The sequence below is a fragment of the Indicator indicator genome, chromosome 18 (genome assembly GCF_027791375.1).
Source record: "Indicator indicator isolate 239-I01 chromosome 18, UM_Iind_1.1, whole genome shotgun sequence".
Taxonomy (NCBI): Eukaryota; Metazoa; Chordata; class Aves; order Piciformes; family Indicatoridae; genus Indicator; species Indicator indicator.
The window spans coordinates 1,244,636-1,265,850 of NC_072027.1; the positions used below are offsets into that span (position 1 = coordinate 1,244,636).

At 45.8% G+C, this 21,215-nt stretch overlaps 1 protein-coding gene across 1 annotated transcript in view; it reads right to left on the minus strand.

Moving 5' to 3' along the window:
* Positions 1 to 12,560: 12,560 nt before the first annotated feature.
* TRPC7 (transient receptor potential cation channel subfamily C member 7) overlaps positions 12,561 to 21,215 on the minus strand; it is a 69,334-nt gene continuing 60,679 nt past the window's right edge. The window contains exons 9-12 of the mRNA XM_054389026.1: positions 18,822 to 18,902; positions 15,057 to 15,110; positions 13,683 to 13,758; positions 12,561 to 12,703 (exon numbers count right to left, since the gene is read on the minus strand). Coding sequence (XP_054245001.1) covers positions 12,561 to 12,703; positions 13,683 to 13,758; positions 15,057 to 15,110; positions 18,822 to 18,902 — 354 coding nt within the window. The remainder of the gene's footprint in view (positions 12,704 to 13,682; positions 13,759 to 15,056; positions 15,111 to 18,821; positions 18,903 to 21,215) is intronic.

The window sequence follows — 21,215 nt, forward strand, 5'->3', positions numbered from 1 at the left end:
GTGAAAACACTCACACTGCTTTTGCTAAGCTGGGGTTGGTTTCTCACCTGAACCTCTTAGAACAGTTTTTTTATTGAGCCAGGGACTTGAGCCTGAGTTCCTCATGCCCATGCTAATAAAATCAGCGACGCTTCCCAGCTCTGGGCACCCCACCTCACCCATGCCCTTTCTCTGCCTCTCTGGGTATCAATTTTCTTGCAGAGACCACACAGGACTGTGAGGTCAGAGCTGTGGCAGCACTTTCCTGATGCCACTGAGTGCTGTGATGTATCTGCTGCACTTCTGAGCCGTGTCCCACAGCCTGCTGCCTTGGCCCTGCTCCTCATGGTGCAGGAGCATTCTCCTTTCTGTCTGAGAAAAAGGAATAGCATTCTTTGGGAGTTCTTCACTTCATCCCTCAGCCAAGTCAGCCTTGTTTAAGTGTCTGTGACTGCCAGAAGACTCTGGCAGGATGAGGCTATTGCTCATTGCCCTTTCTAGCTTTGCTCATAATTTTGCCTGTTGTTTGTCTGATGAGCTCCAGGCTGTAGCTTGGTCATCAGCTGAGTAGCTCTTTAAATCACTGCTGCTTTCTCTTATGTCATTAATATTTTATTTGTGGTGTATTACATTTTGCATCAGTCTCCATGCCAACAGTTCATGCCAGGAGCAATGTCTGATAGAATAATTTAGCTCCTCAGAGATACAAGCACTTTCTTTTTGGAGAGTGCCATTAGTCAGATGTTGTGCAGTGTCAGAGAGCCAAAGTGGAGTCATTGTCCCTGGAAGCATTCAAGAAATGTGTGGACATGGCATCCTGGGACATGGTTTAATGTCCATGGTGGTGGTGGGTTGCTGGTTGAACTTGCTGGCCTCAGAGGGCTTTTCCAGCTGAAGCAAGTCTATGGTTATGTTTCTCCTCTTCCCCATGCCTGCTGTGATGCTCAGTGAGGACTCTTCACATGGTGAGAGCTGAGGATTAACACTCACTTAAACTAGCACCAAGTGCTGTCCATGGCTGACACCAAATCTGCAGCTGGTACATGACAGCCCAGGTGGTAACTCTGGGAAAACACCAGGCTTAGAGCAGGAACCTCCTTCCTTGGGACATTTACAACCTCTTGCCTGTGGAGTTGCACCAGCCTGGCTCTGAGCAGCATGATCTAGTAGAATGTGTCCCTGCTGACTGCAGGAGGGTTGGACTAGGTGACCTTTAAAGGTTTTTTCCAACCCAAACTGTTCTATGATTCTATGGATAAGCAGAAGAAACGTGGTTGGAGTGTCAGGGGTAGGAGCAGCAAAGCAAGTATGAGTGTGCTTCTCCATGTCTCACACAAAGCCAGGGAGCAGGGCCTCCTAAGGGGCTGGGACTTGAAAGGCAAAGGCTGGGTAAAAGAATGCATCAATGAGGATAATCCAATGCCACAGAGCAGAAATGTGGCACTTGGAGTACTTCAGGCTCCCGGGGCCTGACAAATTAAAGTTTTCTGCCACTGTGCTCTTAAAATGTAAGTCTGCAGGACTCAGGGAGTGGCATTCATCACAGCTATAGCCAAAGATCAGGAGTCACAACTGCCTCCCTCTATCAGCCTCTGCACCAGAGGGGATTAAAGGAAAATGAGTTTCCTGGAGGGATTGTGGAGTTAGCACACATCCTCCTGAGAAGCAGTTTGTCAGGATGCAGCACTTCTGTGCAAGCAAAAGCAAAGGCAAAGAAAGACTCAGGCATCAGCCTCAGCTTCCACACATGGCTGCAGTGATTTTCTATGCCAATTAATGCCAGCTAAGAATACATCCCTGGAGAGCACACTGAGCACTGTGGGCAAAATTGCCTCCCTTGGGCTTTACAGCCTCCTTGGTATCAACCCGTCCTGTTTGCTTCTGCTTCCTTCATTCAACATCCACACTGGGGAAGAAGCTGCTGCCTCTTCCTGACACTTGCAAGGCAGCTGAGGGAATATTTCAGCAAGGCAAGCCTGCCCTCTCTCTTGTTATTTTTGTGGTGTGGTTTGTTTATTTTGAAAGCAAATGGGTGGCCTTGCTTGTTTTTCCCAACTAACAATTCCTTTCCAGACCAAACCCCAAGCAGCCTCCTAACATCCTGGCATGGCAGGGTTATGAGAGCCCTGCAGAAGTGCCAGGCAGCCTTTGCTGTGAAATCTGGCAGTTTAAAATAATCAGAGAATGGAAGGGACCTCCAAAGCTCATCCAGTCCAGCCCCCTCTGCAGTCAGCAGGGACATCCTCCACTAGATCAGGTTGCCCAGAGCCCTGTTGAGCCTCACAGTGAATATCTCCAGGGATGGGGCCCCAACCACCTCCCTGGGCAACCTGTTCCACTCCCCCCTCGTAGTAAAGAACTTGTTCCCAACATCCAAAAGGCTCCATCCTAGTCCTGACAGTGATGATTTTTGACACCTTTTTCTTTCTTTCCTTTTTTAAATTTTTTTTCCCCTCTGTAAAAGAAATTAAATCCTCCAGGCTTTGTGCAGCTGGGAGGGCATCAGATGATTCACTGGCTTTGAGGGTGCTAACAACCAGCCTTCACACCTCTTGTGTTGCTTTAATGGGTAGTTTGCAGCTGTGGGATCACTGCTGTATTTTGTGGGTTTGGTCTATTATTAGCTTTTCAAGGAATATGAGGCCACAGACAGCGCCGTGCAGAGCCGCCGGTTCCTGTGTGCGCTGGCACCACCTGGGGACTGGCACAGACGCTGCCACTCTGCACAAGCCTCCTCAAAGCAGGGGAGAGAGAATGAGGATGTGATCAGAGCACCCTCCCCTCATCCCATGGGGCAGGGATGTTACAGGTGGAGATGTTTCCCAAGCAGGCAGCCTTGGCTTGGAGCAAGCAATGGAGAGGCTTCGCCTCACATGGCAGGAGCTGGGGTGGGAAAACAAAGCCAGAGCATGGCTCAGAGATGGGCAATGCTCCACAGCCAGAATTGCCTCTGCCAAGGAGAAAGACACAACAAGAAGACACAATCCAGCAGAAGATTCTGGGGCAAGTAAATAGACTTACAGAATCACAGCCTACAAGAAATCTGGGGAGGGACTTTGTAGGCTGTCAGGGAGTGATAGGACTGGGGGGAAAGGAGCAAAACTAGAAGAGGGTAGATTCAGATTGGATGTTAGGAAGAAATTCTTCCCCATGAGGGTGGTGAGAGACTGGCACAGGTTGCCCAGGGAGGTGGTGGAAGCCTCATCCTTGGAGGTTTTTGCAGCCAGGCTGGATGTGGCTGTGAGCAACCTGCTGTGGTGTGAGGTGTCCCTGCCCATGGCAGGGGGTTGGAACTGGCTGAGCCTTGAGGTCCCTTCCAACCCTGACAATTCTGTGATTCTATGATTTCAGTTAGAAAAGACCTTCAAGGGTATTGAGTCCAACCAGCAAACCACCACCACCATGACCATTAAGCCATGTCTCAAAGTGCCATGTCCATGTGTGTTTTGGATGCCTTCAGGGGTGGTGACTCCACCACCTCCCTGGACAGCCTGTTCCAATACCTGACCACTCCTAATGTCCAGCCTATGCACCCTGTGGTCACCCTTTGGCCATGTAAATCCCCTGTGGTTACTCCTCTGGGCACATGGTTAGCAGGAGAGCTGCTCAGCCACAGTGACCACAAACATATTTATAGTAAAAGCTCTTTCAGTGCACTTTTGTGATACTTTCAGCTCATTCTGCCATGGCTGTTGGGCATTTCCTGCCTCTCCAGGGATCATTTGAGACTTTTGCACCTGAGGTGGCCTCTGCACCCAAGAGAAAATATATTGATCTTGAAGACAGCACAATAATGTGTCCTTTGGAGGAAAATGGGAAGGAATCACTGGAGCTAGGATGATGCATGGAGCCTCCAGCTCACGTTCCTTGCAAAAGGGACACAATAAATAACACAGCAAATGTACAGTGCATCATTTAGGTATCAGGATGCTTGGCTGAGCCATGCAAGAACCCCTTCTAAATTTACAGTGCCTCTCCCTTTTTTGTATGGCAGGAGGTCTGAAGCCTTCCAGATGGGGGTGGTGACATCCTAAGCCTGCCATTGCTGCAGCAAGTGGCACATGGAGAGCAGCTCTTCCAGAAAAGGTCCTGGTGAGTCATGTGAACATTAATTAGCCTGAGTATTGAGTGTAGTTCTGTTCTCTGGCTGCAGCCCAGTGCAGGTTGACATGTGCTGGTGGTGTTGGAGTCGGTGGGTTTGTGGTGAGTCATCCCTGGAGCAGATCTGTTCAAGATCTGAGAGAAGAGCAGGTTGTGGTTAAGGGGAAATATCATCTTTATCCTTGAGAGATGTGGGAATTGCTCAGATAGACCTGAAGCTGGGGGCTAGTGAGAGAAAGGGAAGATGTGTTCAGGAGCTGGATCCCTGAAGCCTTCATAATAGTCATGAATAAAGCTCTGTTCATCCAAATCACTTTCCAAAATAACCCTTGCAGGTGGCTGTAGGAGAAGCCCTCGTCATCCAGCTGAGTAATGCTTATTTTAGGTGCACTAAGCAAGAGCTGTGTACAGCTGTGCTGAATTGGGCACAATGCAGCTCCAGCAGATGCACACGAGGAAGCAGGAGCTTCACACGTGTCAGACAGAGGTGGGTCATGCTGTCATCCTGCTCCTGGAGCTGGGGAAGGCTGTGAGAGGAAGAACATCTTTTCTTTCTCCAGCTTTAAGGGTACTGCAGTCACTCAGAAATACAAACCAGGAAGTACTCAGTGCTAAGCAAAGATGAATATTCTCTCTTGTCTTTTGGAGAGGAGGTGGAGAGGGCAGGAAGAATTTCTTACAGTTTGTGAGAAGGAGATTATTTATTTGACTTTTCAGGCAATCCTGGGGTTCTTTCCCCTCCTTTCCCTCAGGATGTCCAGTTCAGACTTGGAAGAAATGAAATCTGGAAAGCGATGCCATGGGAGGAAGGCAAATCCTGGGGGATCTGCGAGGGCTGCCTCTGTCTGTGCTGTAGGAGACAAAAATACAAAGCACAGAGAGGTTCTCCTGCCTGCTCTGCCCAAACTCCCAGGCTGGTGCAGTGCTGGTGCTGAGCTCGGAGAGGTGCCTTTTATTGCTTTTAACAGGCACACTCCGTGGGGTGGCTTTCAGCAGCATTTACTGCCCCAGTGGCAAGGCATGTTACAAGGGCTGTCCAGCTGAGGAATGCTGAAAGGCTCTTGTTGGCCACTGCTTTGTGTTTCCTACCCTCATTCCTCAGATCCAGAGCAAAACTCTTTCTGCAGGGAGCAGCCCCACAGTGATGTGGAGGCTGCTGCAAGGTTCCCCCCATGCCAGGAGGGCTCTATGTCCCTGCTGTCCCGCTGCATGCCTTGCATGGGGCCCTCTTGCACATCAGAGAAGCTTCAGCTGGGAAAAACACCACCTGAAATTGCCTTTGTCCACTACAGGCTGATTAATTAACTTTGTGCTAAAATGCAGCCTGAGAAAGAGAAATTGCTTTATTTCTTATTTTTCTTTCTCAAATGCAGTTTTCATTAGCTATGAAATCAAGCCCTCTCCCGAGCTGGAGCTATGTGAGCAACCTTCATGTATAGGAAGATTATAGTGATACAGCAGAAAAAAAAAAGCTATTAGAAGCTCTTGAGGCATAAACTCAAACCCTCATTAATCTCTGTGGGCTGCAGCTCAGATCTGAACTTTTATCGAACGTGGGAGGTGTTTTCAAAGCGAGCTGCTGGAGTTGGTTGGCTTAGAGGACTGACTTAGGTGGTAACAATCTTGTTTCTCACTGCAGCCCTCTGCCTGAACATGATGCAGGCTGTGGTTTATGCTGTGCCCATGCCTGGGGGTGGCTACAGGTCCTTGCAGTTCCAGCTGTGGGGGAGCAGAAGGGCTGTGGGGAGCAGGTAAAGTGGTGGGACTGACAGAGGGAGCTGTGGCAGACCCCTTGGGGGGGTTTGCTATTCACTGGTTGACTGAAGGTTGCTTTTTATGTCTTTGTTTTATTAATTTTTCCCCCCCCAAGAAGCAGTTGACCTTCCTCATCTGAGACAACTCTTTGTGGTTTCCCTCCTCCTCCATGTGAAACCCCCATTAGAGTTGAGGAGTGTTGTGAACGTGTCACCCCAATAACTCTGTATCACTCCTGTCTTTCACCCAGCCCTCAGAGGGGTCTCCTATTACTGACAGTGCATCTTGGTGCCACTGGAGACTTCAGGCAGGAGGTTACCTTGGCTTTGGCACCAGGGGAGTGCACTTGGCTCTTGAGCTTTTGCCTGTCTTAGAACTGCATCACATTTGTCAGTTCAAGCTGTTGTGGCACAAAGATTCCTGACTCACCACTGCCAGAAGAGTAGCAAGAAATAAACTGCTGCACCTCTGGAGCTTTCAGCTATGGCTGAAGTGTTCTCTGTTAAAGCTTTGTACCTAGAAAGAGGAAAAGCTAAAGGCTAAATTCCAGCCCCAAGGATGAGCTTCTCCATGGGAATTTGAAAAGAGCTGTCACTGCCTTTGCTGTCACAGGGTGTTGGTATCTCAGATCTGGGCATTTTTCACATGCTTTGCTAGAAAGGCTACTGAACTTTGAAGGACAGGTGAAGCAAATCCTGCTCATTGTCTGAAAGGATGGCAAAAAAATGATTTTATTTTCAAGTTTAAAGCAGTTTGGGTTTGACTTAGGTAGGTAGCATTGGAGGGGACCCTAAACTTCACTTTTTAAAGATAAGTATAGATAGCTGAGCCTTTACTTCAGGGAAGCAGCAGGTGGTGACTTGGCCACAGCAGCCTGATAAAATGCAGCTGAAGGGAAAATTTTCCTTATGGGACTTACTGTTTTGTGCAGGTGTGGATGAGTGTGAGATAACTGCAAGATGTGGACCCCTGGGAGCAAGACAGACATCTACCAGAAGAAAAGAAAGGTAGTACAAAGGAAACCTATTTGAGTGCACCAGAGTCAGCTGCAGAAATACTGTCTGTCGTTTGAACAAGAAAGCAGCAGTTCAACACTTCCTTGCTGTAATAGCACAGTTCAAGAAGTCCCAGATCCTTGTGGCTTTCTGCGTTGCTAAAGCTGTAAGGAGCTCAAGAAAATCCCTGCAAAGAGGTTTTCTTTCTTTCCCCCCTCTCCTTCCTGGAGCTGTGGTTTGCCTTTAGAGCATCCCAAAGGCAGAGCTGTGGATTCCTTGTTCGTGAGCACAGCCTGCCGGCTCCAACTGCAACTGGCAACGATGAGCCCTGCTGAGAGTCCGTGTGGGAGGCTGGGAGGGCTTTGGGTTGTGTTTTCCCCTCGGGATTGGATTTGTCCACTGAAATCCCTATGAGATCAGGGGATATAAGCGGCCAGTGATTGGACAGGGGACAATGGGTACAAACTAGGGCACAGGAAGTCTTTTCCAATCTTAATGATTCTATTTCTATTTCTATTTCTATTTCTATTTCTATTTCTATTTCTATTTCTATTTCTATTTCTATTTCTATTTCTATTTCTATTATTTCTATTTCTGTTATTTCTATTTCTATTATTTCTATTTCTATAATTTCTATTTCTATTATTTCTATTTCTATTTCTGTTTCTATTTTTCTATTTCTGTTTTTCTATTTCTATGCTTTCTTCTCTATTCTATTCTTTATTCTTCTCCCCTCTCCTTCTCCATTTCTCTCTCCCATTCTATTATCCTATGAATATTTATCTTCTATGAAGATAAATAGAAGATAAATTCATAGAAGATAAATATTGTTATAGGAATAAAAATATTTAATGACAATTTATTCATAGAAACTGACATTTATGTTTGGGAATCACCATGCAGATTTGGCCCAAAGCACATTTTTGTACAGAAAGCACATTTGCATGACATCAGATTTTTAATTGGGTAGAAACTCACATTTTCAAGCTAAAACCTTGCAGCTAGGCATCACAGTCCCTCTTCCACAATCCCTGCCATCAGGGGTGCTGCCAGGTACCAGCATGAGGTGAGAGCACAGCTGCAGAGCATGGCGCTGTCAGCTCTTGGGGTACAGGGAGAGATTTCCTTTCAGCATCTGTTTGCTTGCTTTCCAGAGCAGCTTTCCATTGAATCTGTGTGCCACAGGGCTGGATGTGCAACAGAACCACTTCCATCCTAAGGAAGATCTGAGCTGTCAGTCTCCTGATGACACTTGGGCACACTGTGACAGAGGAGCACCCCAAGGTCAGGACAAGTGACTGCCACACAGAAGTTCATCTCAGCACCAGACCCACTCCCCACACTCCTGCTGTGTAAGCCCTAATTAAACCCTTGCAGCAGTATAATTAATCATTGTTAAGGGAATTCAATATTAGTCTGTGTTATAGTAAACATCACTTATATATTAATAAGCTTTTTAGCTATTAATTAACCTTTTAAGCCCTCCCAAATCCCCTTTACCACACTGCAGATGTATTAAATCTCTGTTTCAATCTGAAGTGAGTGCCCTTTCACTTGCTATTAAAGCCATTACAGATTCCAGAACCAGTGTGGTTAGTTTGCCCCTTTGGTCATTATCTCTCTTTCTATTTGGCTCTGTTTAAATTCAGCTGCAGTGAAGAATTCTCTCATTATTGATATGGAGTCATTGAAACCTCCCAGAGACTCAGGGATCACTTCCCAAAACGATGTGACTGAGGCACTGATCCCTTTTCCCTGTAGCTGCTCTTGTGCTTGCACAGGGCTCTGGCATGTCTTGTCCCTCCCACCAGAGCACCTGCATGCCCCACAAAACTGTAGGGCAGGGGCCAGGGCAGGGTGAAGCTCGTGGGTGGATACAGCCCCAGGTAAAATCCAGAGCCACAGATCCCTATTTGGCCTTATTTCCACCTCATAAAGGCAAATCCCTGAGTTTCTCCTCATCTCTCCCCCCTCACCAGAAGCTGAGGCTAACTCTCCTGTGCCCTCTCTGTCCTTTTCTACTAACCATGTAAGTTCCTGAAGGTCATAGTTTGTGCAGGCTGGTGTCCAGCATCGTCTCTCCCACTTGCAGGGTTTTCAGTCTAGTCACTGGCAAGGTGAAGGGATGGGCATGGACCAGCTGAGGGGAGGAGCAAAGGGACCTGCTGTCCTCAGCACCCAGCTGTAGAGGTGAGAGCTTTGTGGCCAAACCAAAGTCAGAGCTGCTTTTAGGGGTCAGGCTGGATCACTGAGTGAGCATTCACAATGTCTGGAGAGAGGAGGTGTCTGTCCTCCCCTTTTGGAAGGCATCTGGCAGGACAGTCCTGGTAGCTGGCCATGAGGTTGTGGCTTTCGTTTCCTTTCCTGATGGTTAATCAGGGAAGCAAATGCAAGCCACATTAGCAATGAAAGGACTTGTTTGCAGGTTCCTGCTTAGGTGTGAGAGGCAGCAGAGGTGCTTTGAATAGGCTGCTGCCTCACTGCAGAACTGATCCTGCCACACTGCAGGACTGATGATGCCTCCTTCTTCCCTTGCTGCAGCCCAGGGATGCAGCCTAGACCTGGCTGTGGGGCAGGCAGAGAGCTGCTGTCGAACTGGAGATGTGTTTGAAGCCCTGTCCATGCTGCTGGTGTCTCCTGCATTTGTGGTGCTGGACTGTGTCCCAGCTTGTCCTTGCTGAGTGATCCTTAATTACTTACATCTTTTAATTAAGGCACTTTCTTCTGACCTGCTGGAAATGTTGTTCTCATGTAGATTAACTAAAAAGAAAGCCTCCTTCTGACTACTTAATGTGCTGTGAGCACTGCTCAGGATGCAGGCAGTCGTCTAAACCACTATTCATGACACTGCTCTTGCTTCTTAGTCACTTTTAAACAGTGTCCTGTGGGAGCTGGGGGCAGTGGTTGTTGGTTGTTCTCTGCAAAGTTGCAAGCAGAGTTAGTCCAGCTGTGAGAGCAAAGCAGTGGATGGAGCATGCCCTCCCCCCTGTGGGCTGCAAATGCCATCCCAAGCTGCTGAAAGCCGTGGGCTGGTGCCAGTTGTGCCCTCAGGCAGTTCCTTTGTTTCAGGACTTGCACCTCTGGTCAGCAGGGCTTCCTGGCTTAAAGCCTGGAACCCAGCTATTTCCAGCCATGATAAAGCTTTCTGCTGTCCTCCCTTTCTGTTAGCAGCAGCTGATCGGTTTGGTGTTTGCAAGGCATGAAATAATAATTGTCTGAAGAGGGTGGGCAGCCAATAAATCAATGCTGGATGGTTAATGGCTTTGTTTTGATCTTCCTCAGGGTGTCTGTTTAAGTTCTAGTTTGATTGGCCTGCAGGGTGTGCAGAGCTAGGAAGAAGCTTAACCCTTGTGTGGGTGACTTCAGGCTGGTTTCATCCTGAACACGAGGACAGGAAGACAAAAGGAAATGGCTTAGGAAAAATTTCTTCCCCAAAAGGATTGGGACAGGCTGCCCTGGGCAGTGGTGGAGTCCCCATCTCTGGAGGGATTTGAAAGCCCTGCAGCTGTGGTGCTGAGGGACAGGGTTTAGTGGCGACCTGGCAGTGCTGGCTTACCAGCTGGACCTGATGATCTTAAAAGGTCTCTTCCAACCTCAACAAGTCTGTGATTCTATGACTCTAGCCAGCATGCAGAGCAGCAGCTCTGCCACGTTTGCAAAGCGTGGGAAATACTCTCATGTAAATATCATTCCCAGCTGGGTTAACCAGTGGCCAATGCTGTTGCTGTGCTTTTCGCAGCCAAAGCCTGGTAAAGTTCAACATCACTCAGCTGCCTTTTGTTTGGCTGAAGCCAGCTGAGCTGAGTTTCTGTTCTTAAAGGGTAGTTTCACAACCACATTAATAAGGATACCCTCATTCCAAATTAAGCACCACAAACAAGAAGTCAGGTTGGCAGCCTGCAGTTGCTCTCAAAACTTCCAATTTCCGACTTTTATTTCTTTTTTTTAAAAAGTATTTGACTTTAAATTTTGCTTTTTGACTCTTTCAGGCTTCAAAATTCCCACGGCAAGATTGCTTTATGTGACAATTTCCTTGTTCACAAAGCACAGAAAAATAAAACTCCAAGTATTGGGCAGTCAAAAGACCACGCAAATATTTGACTCAGTGTACAACAAAATATTATGAGGTAATTTTATTTTTCTTTTCCCCCCCATTTTCACGTAAAAATATGACAGTATACAAGATAATCTTATTAAAGGTAAAAATACAGTATTTTGCCTTTTTTTTTTTTTTCTAAAGAGAACTACCTACAGTACACATATTTTTTTGTTTGTTTTATTTTCTTTATGGTTTGTTGCTGTTTTATTTTGTGTACAAATATAACTCTGGTTCTCTTAGGCTATCTGTAGTCTCATCTGGCACTTAAAGAACTGATCACAGGTCCTCTCCTGGTTCTGCTTGTCTTCTCAGCTGACTCAATGTCATCTCCATCTGGTAGGGATCTCTTGGGATAAACCAGCCCAGTCTGGTGCTCCCCTGGTCGTAAGGTGTGCTTTTGGTCATTGAAATTGTGTAGCTAAAGGTAAAACCCAAACCCATCTGAGTTTGCTGTTGAGTTCCACAGACTCACCCAGTTCTAGAAGTGCAATCTGAGTTCTTTAATCCCTGCAGCCTTTAAAAGAGTTTGAAGGCCTTCCTCATCCTCCTTGGAGCACATATGAAAAACACTTCTGCAATCATTGTCCTTTATTTCTTTTATCAGAGCGGCTTGAGTGGAACTGAAACCTTTTCACGTTGATTTAAAGGTCTGTAACTACCAGGCTGCTTGCTTTGTGATTTCTCTCATCCTATGGCTTGCTCTTGGACCTCTGGAATCTGTAAGCTGCCCTCAGCTGCATTGCTGTTGCTGGATTCTTCAGTTCCTTGAACTGAACACTGTATTAGCACGATGCAGAGTACTTCAGGGTATTCTTGGGAAGTGAGTTTCACATCAGTATGGATAGTTCAGTGCACTGTTATTGGAGCTGGGACCATCTAAGGATAAAAGAGAGGCTGGAACTTGTACAAAGAGACCATATCCATTAGTGGACTAGCTAATACAGCTGGAAAAGGTGGAGAGCTGGCTTTGTCTGGGAATTCTCTCATCAGGTTCTAGCAGAGGGGTGAAAGGATGCTTTGCCCAACAAGCTTGAGTTGTTTTTTCCAGTGCTGACGTCCAGTCTCAAAAGCAGATGACCTGTACCTGCCATGGGTTGTCTTGGTCATTTCAGCAGCTGATTTCTCACTGGCTCTTCATCAACCATGATGCTGTTCAAACTTCTCTTCACAGATGTGGGTGTAAAGGTAGAGGGAGAGTAGTACACACCAAGGACAGGACTTGTAAAAACCTCTCAAGGAATTTGCTTGGCACGTCTTTTCTTCAGACTTCACCCAAGCCTGGTCAGTACAGACTGGGTGTAAAGGAGCACAGTTGTGTTGCCTCCACTAGAGTCAGCTGGGTGAAGATCTGCCCTTTTTTTGCCTTTCACTAGAGATGCTTTCTCTGTGGTTCATCTCTTCCCAGTGCCAAAGGGCATCCATCTTTACCAACAAGTCCCTTTTGTATCATAAAAGATTTAATTGGTGACTCACCAAGCACAGGAGTAATGCAAAGAGCTCCTACCAATACTTGCTAGTGAGCAAAAGCTGAGTGTGTGACACCCATCCTTTACATGGGTTTTTCCTTCCAGAGATGCTGGTTGAGATTGAGTACTGCTTAGGAAAGCAGTTGCCTTTTCCTGTGGTCATCATCAAATGTCCTTATTTAGGTTCTTCCCAAACTTGTCACTCAGCTGCTGTATTAGCTTTGCCAGCTCACCAGTAGCTTGGGACTTCTCCTCTAAGAGCTCATAACGGAGACTAGAAATATCTTGCTTAATCTCTTTAAGTTCTCCTACAAGGAGGAAAATATTCTTGTTAGCAATGTTGAACCAAATCAGTCACCCCTGTGGTTTTAAGACCTAAAAGAGTACTCATTTCAGGGTGCTTGGTTGTGAATCTGTGTGGAGCTGCATACGCTGGCCCCACATTTGTGCATTTAGTGTCTGTGCTTATATGAAATAAGTTGTGCTTGCAGTAGTGGAATTGGCAGCAAGAGCAAGCACATGTGGAAGGGTCAGCTTTGCTCTCAAGTCTACTCTCTCCACATACTGATTTCCACCTATACAGGGCTGTTGAAGGAGATTCTTTTCCATCTGCATGCACCATGGCAATATGAATCCTTATCCAGTTCAAATGAACATCCTAGGGGCAGGGAGTGGGAATGGCAGTCAGAAACTGCTTCACTGAAGCATCAAAATAAATCTGGACGTTGGCACTGCCCAGGGTGCTGCAAAGCAAGGAGAGGTAGAACTATGGGGAAGAACAGGGCTATGTAAAGATGATATATGTGTTCTGCTAAGGAAAATTAAGGACTTTTAGGAGCCTGAAGGTGGCTCAGGTCTCTACCGCTCACCTTAGTGCATGGTGAAGGTGCTATGAGATGTGTTCTACTAATGAAAACTAAGGACCCAGAGTTCAGGGGCATAAAAGTGGCTCAGGGTCACCATTGCTCATGTTAGCGCAAGGTAAAGGTGTCATGAGATGTGTTCTACTAAAGAAAACTAAGGACCCAAAGCTTCAAGGCCATAAAAGCAGCTCAAGGTCACCACTGCTCATGTTAGTGCAAGGTAAGGGTGTTATGAGATGTTCTACTAATGGCAACTAAGGACCCAGAGCTTCAAGGGCATAAAAGTGGCTCAGAGTCACCACTGCTCATGTTAGTGCAAGGTCTCTCTACAGAGGATGTTATCTAAGCTCAGTCCCCTTCCTGGCCATATCAACAACAGTAAGACCACATACTCTAATGTGTGTCAGTGCAGGAATCCACTTACCTTCATTGACCTCATCATTCTCTCTGTCAACCTGAGCCTTCAGCACATACCGCTTGATCAGGCGCTTCATGATCTTCTGAAAAGAGAAGAGAAGAGAAGCCCCCATCCTCATGTGACCACTTGGTCTTCATTCTAGACTTACTCTGAGCCATTCCAACACCTGGTTTTGCTATAGCTAAAAGCTGGCTTCAGAGGATGCAAAGGGAAGCTTTAATGTGACTTCCCTTTTATTCTATCCTGGACAGGCTGGATGCCGCAGTACAGCTGATTGACAGCCGCCCATGATGAGCCCACTTGTGAGGCACTCTGGGGTGTCTGGTGGGATGCACATGAACGTAGAGTGCAGAAAACAGAAATAACCCAACAGCAAGCTACAAAATGGGATCCAGAGCTTTCCTCTAGCAGGTTGCTGGTTAGCGTATCAATAAAAATACAGGAAGAAATGAGTGGTTAAGTAATGATGTTAGCAAACTCAGGAAGGATGGGCAGCTAAACATCTGAGCCATGGTTAAGGGAAAGACTCTGCCTTGCAATTGGGGATTTAGGAGAGAAATTGAATCTAGTGAAGGACAGAGAGAAAAGAGTTTGAGCAGAAGTGGAGAACTTGGCTGCAGTGAGACAATTTTCTTAGGCAAATGGCAGATCTTAAGAGTGATGAACAAGGGAAAAAATAGAGCCATGTAGATTTGTAAATGGGAGATGGTTGTTAGTAAGGAACAGTACACATGGAAATAGTTGAGGATGGCTATGGGTATGAGCTTGCAATGTGATATTGTTCCAAAATAGCAGAAGTTACATTTATCTAGAAGGAAGGCAATTTTGGCAGCCTTGGGCAACACACAGCTGAAGGCTTTCAGCATTGTCAGGTCTTTGCTACAGAAAAGACACTCATCAGTGGGGGAAAAAAACCCCTTCTCAGCTATGAGAAACACAAAAAGGATTGCTCTGTCAGAGACAGTGATTTAGATGCAACCTCTGCAAAGAGAGGAGAGCTCAGTGAGCATCCAAGAACATTCACATGAATGTCTTTCATTGACCAGATGGTCACTGTGAAGGGAAAAGCCTCTCCCAGCATGAGCTCCCTTCCTCCCAGAGCAATCACCTGGCTCTGCTTGGAGCATCACTGAAAAACATCCCCAAGAGTGTGAGTCAGTTAGGAACGAAGAGTTCTGTACACCTGCCCTTTCTTCATTAGCAGCCAGATATGGATTACAGCAGTGCAAGAGGCATGTGAACATCAAAGAGGGATCCAGTCATTTAGCTATGTCATGCAGTCATGGATTATGGGATGTCTAAGGCTGTCCTTGTCTCAAAGAGGCATCTGGCTAACCAGGTGAGTCATTAAGCAACAGAGCTGAGGCCCAGCGCACGTACGGTGTGTTGAAGATGGCCAAGGTAGTAGAATCCAGAGGGAGGAAGGGTTGTCACCTGAGAAAACATAAATGAAGGAAGGTTGGGGGAAAGCAGGGAAATCCTGGATCCAAAGAGAAAGGTTTTATTGTTGAGAACAGAGGAGTTTTAGACTAGGAATCCGCACACAGTGAACGCTCTTGTTACCTGGGACAATATGCTAGTGCCATCGCTCCAGCTCCCACGCTGCTCGTGGGTTTGATGGCCACCACTCCCCTGCCATCCTCTACTAAGCACTGGGTGTGGTAGAAGTCACACAAGCTTAAGGCTGTCTGGTTTATCAAATACGTATGTGTGATGGTTTGAAACTGTCTTTTTAATTTTTCTTCTCAAAGTTCAAGCAGAGAAAGCTAAAGAGCATAAATAAGTCACTGTTGGGTGTAAGAAAGCAAAATAATGATTGCTTTGAACACTTCCATTGGAGAGAGAGAAATGTTTAAGAACCACTACTCAAAACAAAGCTGGGGCAGTCACAGTTGGAGTCTGGGTTCTCAACTTGCTGGGCTGTCTGGCTGCTGCTTCTTCTCTTCTGGCTGAAGATAACACACTGACCTTGGTGAGCTAAGTTAACAGCCTCTCTGCTTTCAACTCTCTGCCTTCTGCCAGGGGGGCCTGGGGGGAGGAAGCCCCTGGGAGAGGCCCCCTGGGGAAAGTCCCTTGGGGGAAGCAAAGGGAGCTTGGTTGTGCTTTTCTGTTGAGTGTATATATTTGTAAATGTCGTGAATTGTGTCTATTTGTGCATATTCATTGCATTTCATCATAGATTGTAGATCTGCTTGTAAATACAGCTCTCATTTGCTTCCAGCCTGAGCTAGCCTGGTTATTGGTGGTGGTGGGGATTTCAGCTCTCACACTGTTACAATATGTTAGTCAGATTTGTCTACAGAAACTAAACAGTAAAAAAAATAATGTGACCACTTTTCAACAAGAGTCCATTCAGCCATTGAGGTATTTCTGCCAAGAGATTTAGGAAAGTCATTCATTTTTGCCTTAATATTGCCTTGCACCTCCCCTGCTGCCCACTACTGCTCCTTTTAGCTACAGTGACTGAAACAGACTCTTGGCAAAAGAATCCTGAACAAAATTTGGAGACAGCCTCTTGGTATTGGTTGCTGGACTTGAAACAGTTCAGACACAGCTGATTTCTGTAAAGTGCTGCTCCTCCCTTCTCTAAAAGTCAGCTGAAGTTCTTCAGGTCCTAGAGGTCCTTTTACCATGCAACACTCAGATACAGAGTGTTGGGTTTAAAATGATTCTAGGAACAGATCAGGCACCCTCACAGCTCTGTACTCAAATCAATCTTTTTAATATATTTTTTGGCACAACCTTCAAGCTCTGCATCTGCTGTCAGCTATCTGATCACCTTCTATACCTTCTAGCACAGAGAAAAATGAGAGGCAAAGGACAGATTCATGGCCAAGGCACTCAGAAGATCTGAGGCTCAATTTCAGGGTCAGTCATAGGAGTTTGGAGAAGTCCTGCTAGACCTCAGATCTTTGTCTTCAATGTGTAGGCCATGATATCTTCTCTTTTTACTCTTCATGGTGTATTTTCCTGACCTTCACTTGCACACACCATTGAAGACCACATTGCTGCAGCCCCCAATGCTGCTGTTCCATTCACAGGTTTCTTCTTGATGCTGTGTTTGTGGACATTGCAGCTGTCATTTGGCTTGAGTGTGGAAGGTCCTGGGGCAGCACTAACAGGAAGAAATGCTTTGCACCTTCGTGCCCTTGCAAAATCAGCAGCGAATCAGCAGTGATCAGAGGATGCAACTACTCACTGGGGAATCAGATCTAAAACTTGGTGATCTCAAATGTACATCAGGCAGTAGAAGAGCTCAAGAGTGAAGTAAGTAAAAGAACTTGATCATATCTCTGTGCCATTTTGTCTCTCTGTCCTTTGAAAGGCTCAGAACTCTGTTGCTTCAATCCATCTATTTTTTCCTGACAAGTCCTTTCCTGAGTTTTGCAGATGAAGCCATTGTTGATAGCATGAGAGGCTGCAGTGCTGAAAGGGGGAAAAGCTTGGGGCTGAGCAGAGCATTTTGGCAATGCCCCATCTTAAAGTGTCAGCTCAAGAGGGTTTGATAAAGTTCTCATTTGGCTTGGATTACTTTCTTCCCAGGTGATGGCTGCTGGGAGTTGACTTGTTCTTCCTCCTTCTGCATGTTCAGATGCTGTGTAATTTTGTTCCCCTCCAAGAGCACTGTCTGTCTGTAGTCCAAGCACACACACTGCAGAGACATCACTAAACAAGCCAGTGCAGCAAGAAGCAGCAGCTTCCAAGGCTTTCCCAGTTGTAGGAGAAAGCTTTGCTGGTCAGATCATCAAACTGTTGGCTGTTCTTTGTGTTTAGATAATCACAACTATTTCACTCTCTTTATATATTACATGGCCAATTTCTTCCTGCAGCAATGGAACCATTCTAAGATCATTTGTAGACAAACCTACCAGGAGCATTATTAAAGGAAAATAATGGGGAGTTATCTTTTGCTATCGATTTCCCACAGCTGTCTTTGGCTTTTTCAGCCTTGGAAAGAAGGGGCTAATCTACCACAAACATTAGGTGGTCTCACTTATAAATAATAGCTACAGAAGGAGAAGGAGCCCCAGCAGAGGCTGCCACATCTTTCTGTTAACTGCAGGTTTGAATGGGTGGGAAAATGCCAGAAAGGCTGAAAAGCCAGCTTGAGCAGGTCACAGCCACAGCCTTTGCCTCTGATAGTGTCAAGCCAACTAACTCCAGCTGCCAGACTGAATGCAGCCCATTTCTAGCTTAGATTTTTAGATGCTCCTCCTATCCTGGCAGGAAAGCCTGAACAACTTTTCAAGCCCATAGGAATGTGTTACTGCTCTGCTGTACAGCCTAGGAGCCTGTTGTGCTGCACCCTGCACCAGCATCACACAAACTGCTTCCAGAAATGCCATTGCACAATTTATCCAAGTTCATAGAACCAGAGAATTGTCAGGGTTGGAAGGGATCATCCAGTCCCAACCCCCCTGCCATGGGCAGCAACATCTCACACTAGATCAGGTTGCTCACAGCCACATCCAGCCTGGCCTTAAAAACCTCTAAAGTTAACTCTTACTTTCCTCACCCCTCTTTAACATAGGCTCCTTCAGATATATCACTCCCATCAGGTTCCTTTTCATTTTATGATAAAAACGAAAGGGAAAAAAACCCAACCCTGGGGGCACATTTTGCTTATTGTATTACTCTCCTACTCATGTTTGCACAAGAATTAACATCTGCTGGCACAAACACTCCAGCTGAGACAGAGAGTTGTGTTAGTTCCTGCCATGGCTGGGGTACCCTGTGCCACCACTACCACCCCAGGCATTTCTGAACCATAGCACATTGCAGGTTTAGCTTGGGAGGACAATCAGTGCCAGAGAAAGTGCATGCAGATGTTGATGCAGAGGCTGGAGAGGTGACTCCATGGCATGACAAATGAAATGCTGTCAATGCAAGACTGGAGGCTTCAAGCCTGAATGGTGTTTCTCACATTAAATTATTTCCTGTATGAAATTGAGTACCCTGGAGTGGGATTAGCATGACAAACACTAACAGCATGTGTGCTCCCATGGTTTATCTCTGAAGTGCCCCAGCCCAGTCCTGTGCTGGTGCTAAACCACAGCCTGGCACCAGCTGGAAGAAAGCAAGCATGACCCTTGCAGGTAAGAGCTGTTCACCAACTGCTGCCCCTGGCTGTCATGCTGGGATTACCTGGTATCTTGTGGGCTTGCTGTAAGCATTCTTCCCAGAAAAATGTTCTGTATTTCGAGTGTTAGAGTGAAAACGAACTTTCTGAAATCATAAAATATCAGGACATCATTAAATCAATGACTGCCTCTTGTACCAAGACAGCCCCAAACTAAACAGATCTTTGTAAAAAAGGTAGGAAACTGATCAGTGTAGAAGTAAAATACAAGGTAGCATAGCCAGGTCTAAAAATGTAAACTTTTGGAAGACAGGAAAGGGTCAAGCCCAAGAAATTAATGAAAAAATTAAAAAGAATAAATTGGATTCTAAGCTGTCCAGACAAAAATGGGTTTAGACAAGGAGGTGGCACAAAATATGTTAATCTAAAATAGATTTGTGATTGTTCTTTCAGAAGAAAGTTTAAAATCTAAAGGAGATTTATGATTAGTCTTTTAGAAGGCAGTTTTAAAAGGGAAGGAAAAGAAATCCTAGTGTTTAAAGACAGCAAATCGATGTGATACAAGGTCAAATTCTGCAACAGAATTGATTCTCATCAGGCCTTTTAAAACTATTTGCTCCTTCTTTTAGCTCAACAAAAAGATGAGTTATTTTTCAGCTAGAGCAGTCTCTTTTATCAGAGGACATCCCAGCTACTGATTTTCTACTCTAAAAGCTTCCAAGGAGATTTTTCTGGAGACTGAACATAAAATTTGTATCAGATTTTTTTTTTTTGGCCTCTGTTCTCACTCCCTGAACATTTTGGTTCAAGTGCTAAGTTCAAAGACATGAATTGATACCACAGACCCAAAGGAGACAAGATACAGCGCAGGTCCTGAACCTATATGCAAGTCTGTGTGCAGGGGAAGCCCTGGGTAAAGGTTTTCCTTCCCTGCCAGGAGCAGAAATCCTGAGAAATAGGTGATTTGCATTTTTTTGGTTATTATATTTTTAAAATCAGGATGCTGATAATAATTGAAATCAAAATCTAAAGTACTAATGAAGTTATTATTTTTATTTCTCACTCATTGGGTGTCCCATGGTCTTATAGAGACTGTTTTGAAGATGATCTGTGAACAACATCAACAGGCAAGCAAGACATGACTGATACTCTTCAATTGTTTATGTCAAAGCCATGGAAACTGCAAATTTTTTTTTGCATGAGTTCCATGAAAAAAGGGCAAGCCAGGCACTTTCACTTGTGTGGCTTGGGGAAAAAAAATATTGCTTTGCTTTCTGTTTTGAAGCAGAAATTAAATTTCAAAGCAAGCAAGCTTTGTCTGGTTGGATTCAAACAACATTTTAAGAATGCTTCTGGTTTTAGTCATTATTTGAGTTAAGGAACAAACCTTTCTTTCAAGATCCCACTGTTGGAGGGGGTCTTGCAGCAATCATTAATAGTTTAAATGAATTCTTAGAGCAGAATGCCCCCAGATGCTCATCCAGCTTGGCAATTGAGTAGCTAAATTACCTGAGGACATGGAACAGACCTCATGGATATACTTTTCCTTTCAGTTTAGGCTTTGGCACAGCTTGAATGGACACCAGACTTGAGCAGCTCTCTTAAATTCATGGGAACACCATCTCCTCCAAGACCATGGGCTCTGCCTGGAGCTGGATGGTTCACCATGAGTTGCACTGCTCATGTGTTTGCTCCTTTGAGAGCCAAGAGATGCAGACCAAGAAATGCAGACAAAGCCCCCCCAGAAGATTGCATATTACAAAGGCAAACTTTGGAAGGCCTCCTCCCATCTTCCTTTCCTTCTCTTTGGACTCTCTTATTACACCTCTCCCTTTTCCAAGCTCAAATTGGGGGTTGGCTGCCCACATCCCAGTAGGAGAGTCCCAGTGTCACCCAGTCCTTGCCTCTGTTGTGCAGTGCCACCCAGCTGGGGTTTCAAAGCCTGGATGGATGGGTCTGAAAGCAGGCTGAGGGAATAGCAACATGCCCTGAAAGGTTGGCCAGCCTGCCAAGGAGCCACACTGTGCTCTTACAGGCAGTGACTGCATGAATAAGAGCCAACACATTTTCTTTTCCTTCAGGAATGGGTTCCCAGTGTTTCAAACCCAGCTTGAGCTGAAAGGATGAAAGGTCAGGACACTTTTAACCAAAGCTGCCTCCTCATGGCTTTGAGATCATCAATATGCTGACAGCAGCTAAGCCCCTGTGTTCCTGGGAACATTTGGGGTGTTTCTTCCCTGCTGTAGAGCAGGTGGACATGGCCTGTGGGTGGGATTGTGTTTGTGATAAATTCATGTGCTAGGAACACTTGATGCACTGCATTGAGGACAATGATTTCCATAGGCACCACCATGTTCTCTAATTTCTCTGGCATTTCCCCCTGGGGGAGCAAATCTAATTCTCTCGGCAATCCCAAGAACATGATTGCCACCAACCATATTCTTATCTCCCTCCTGCTT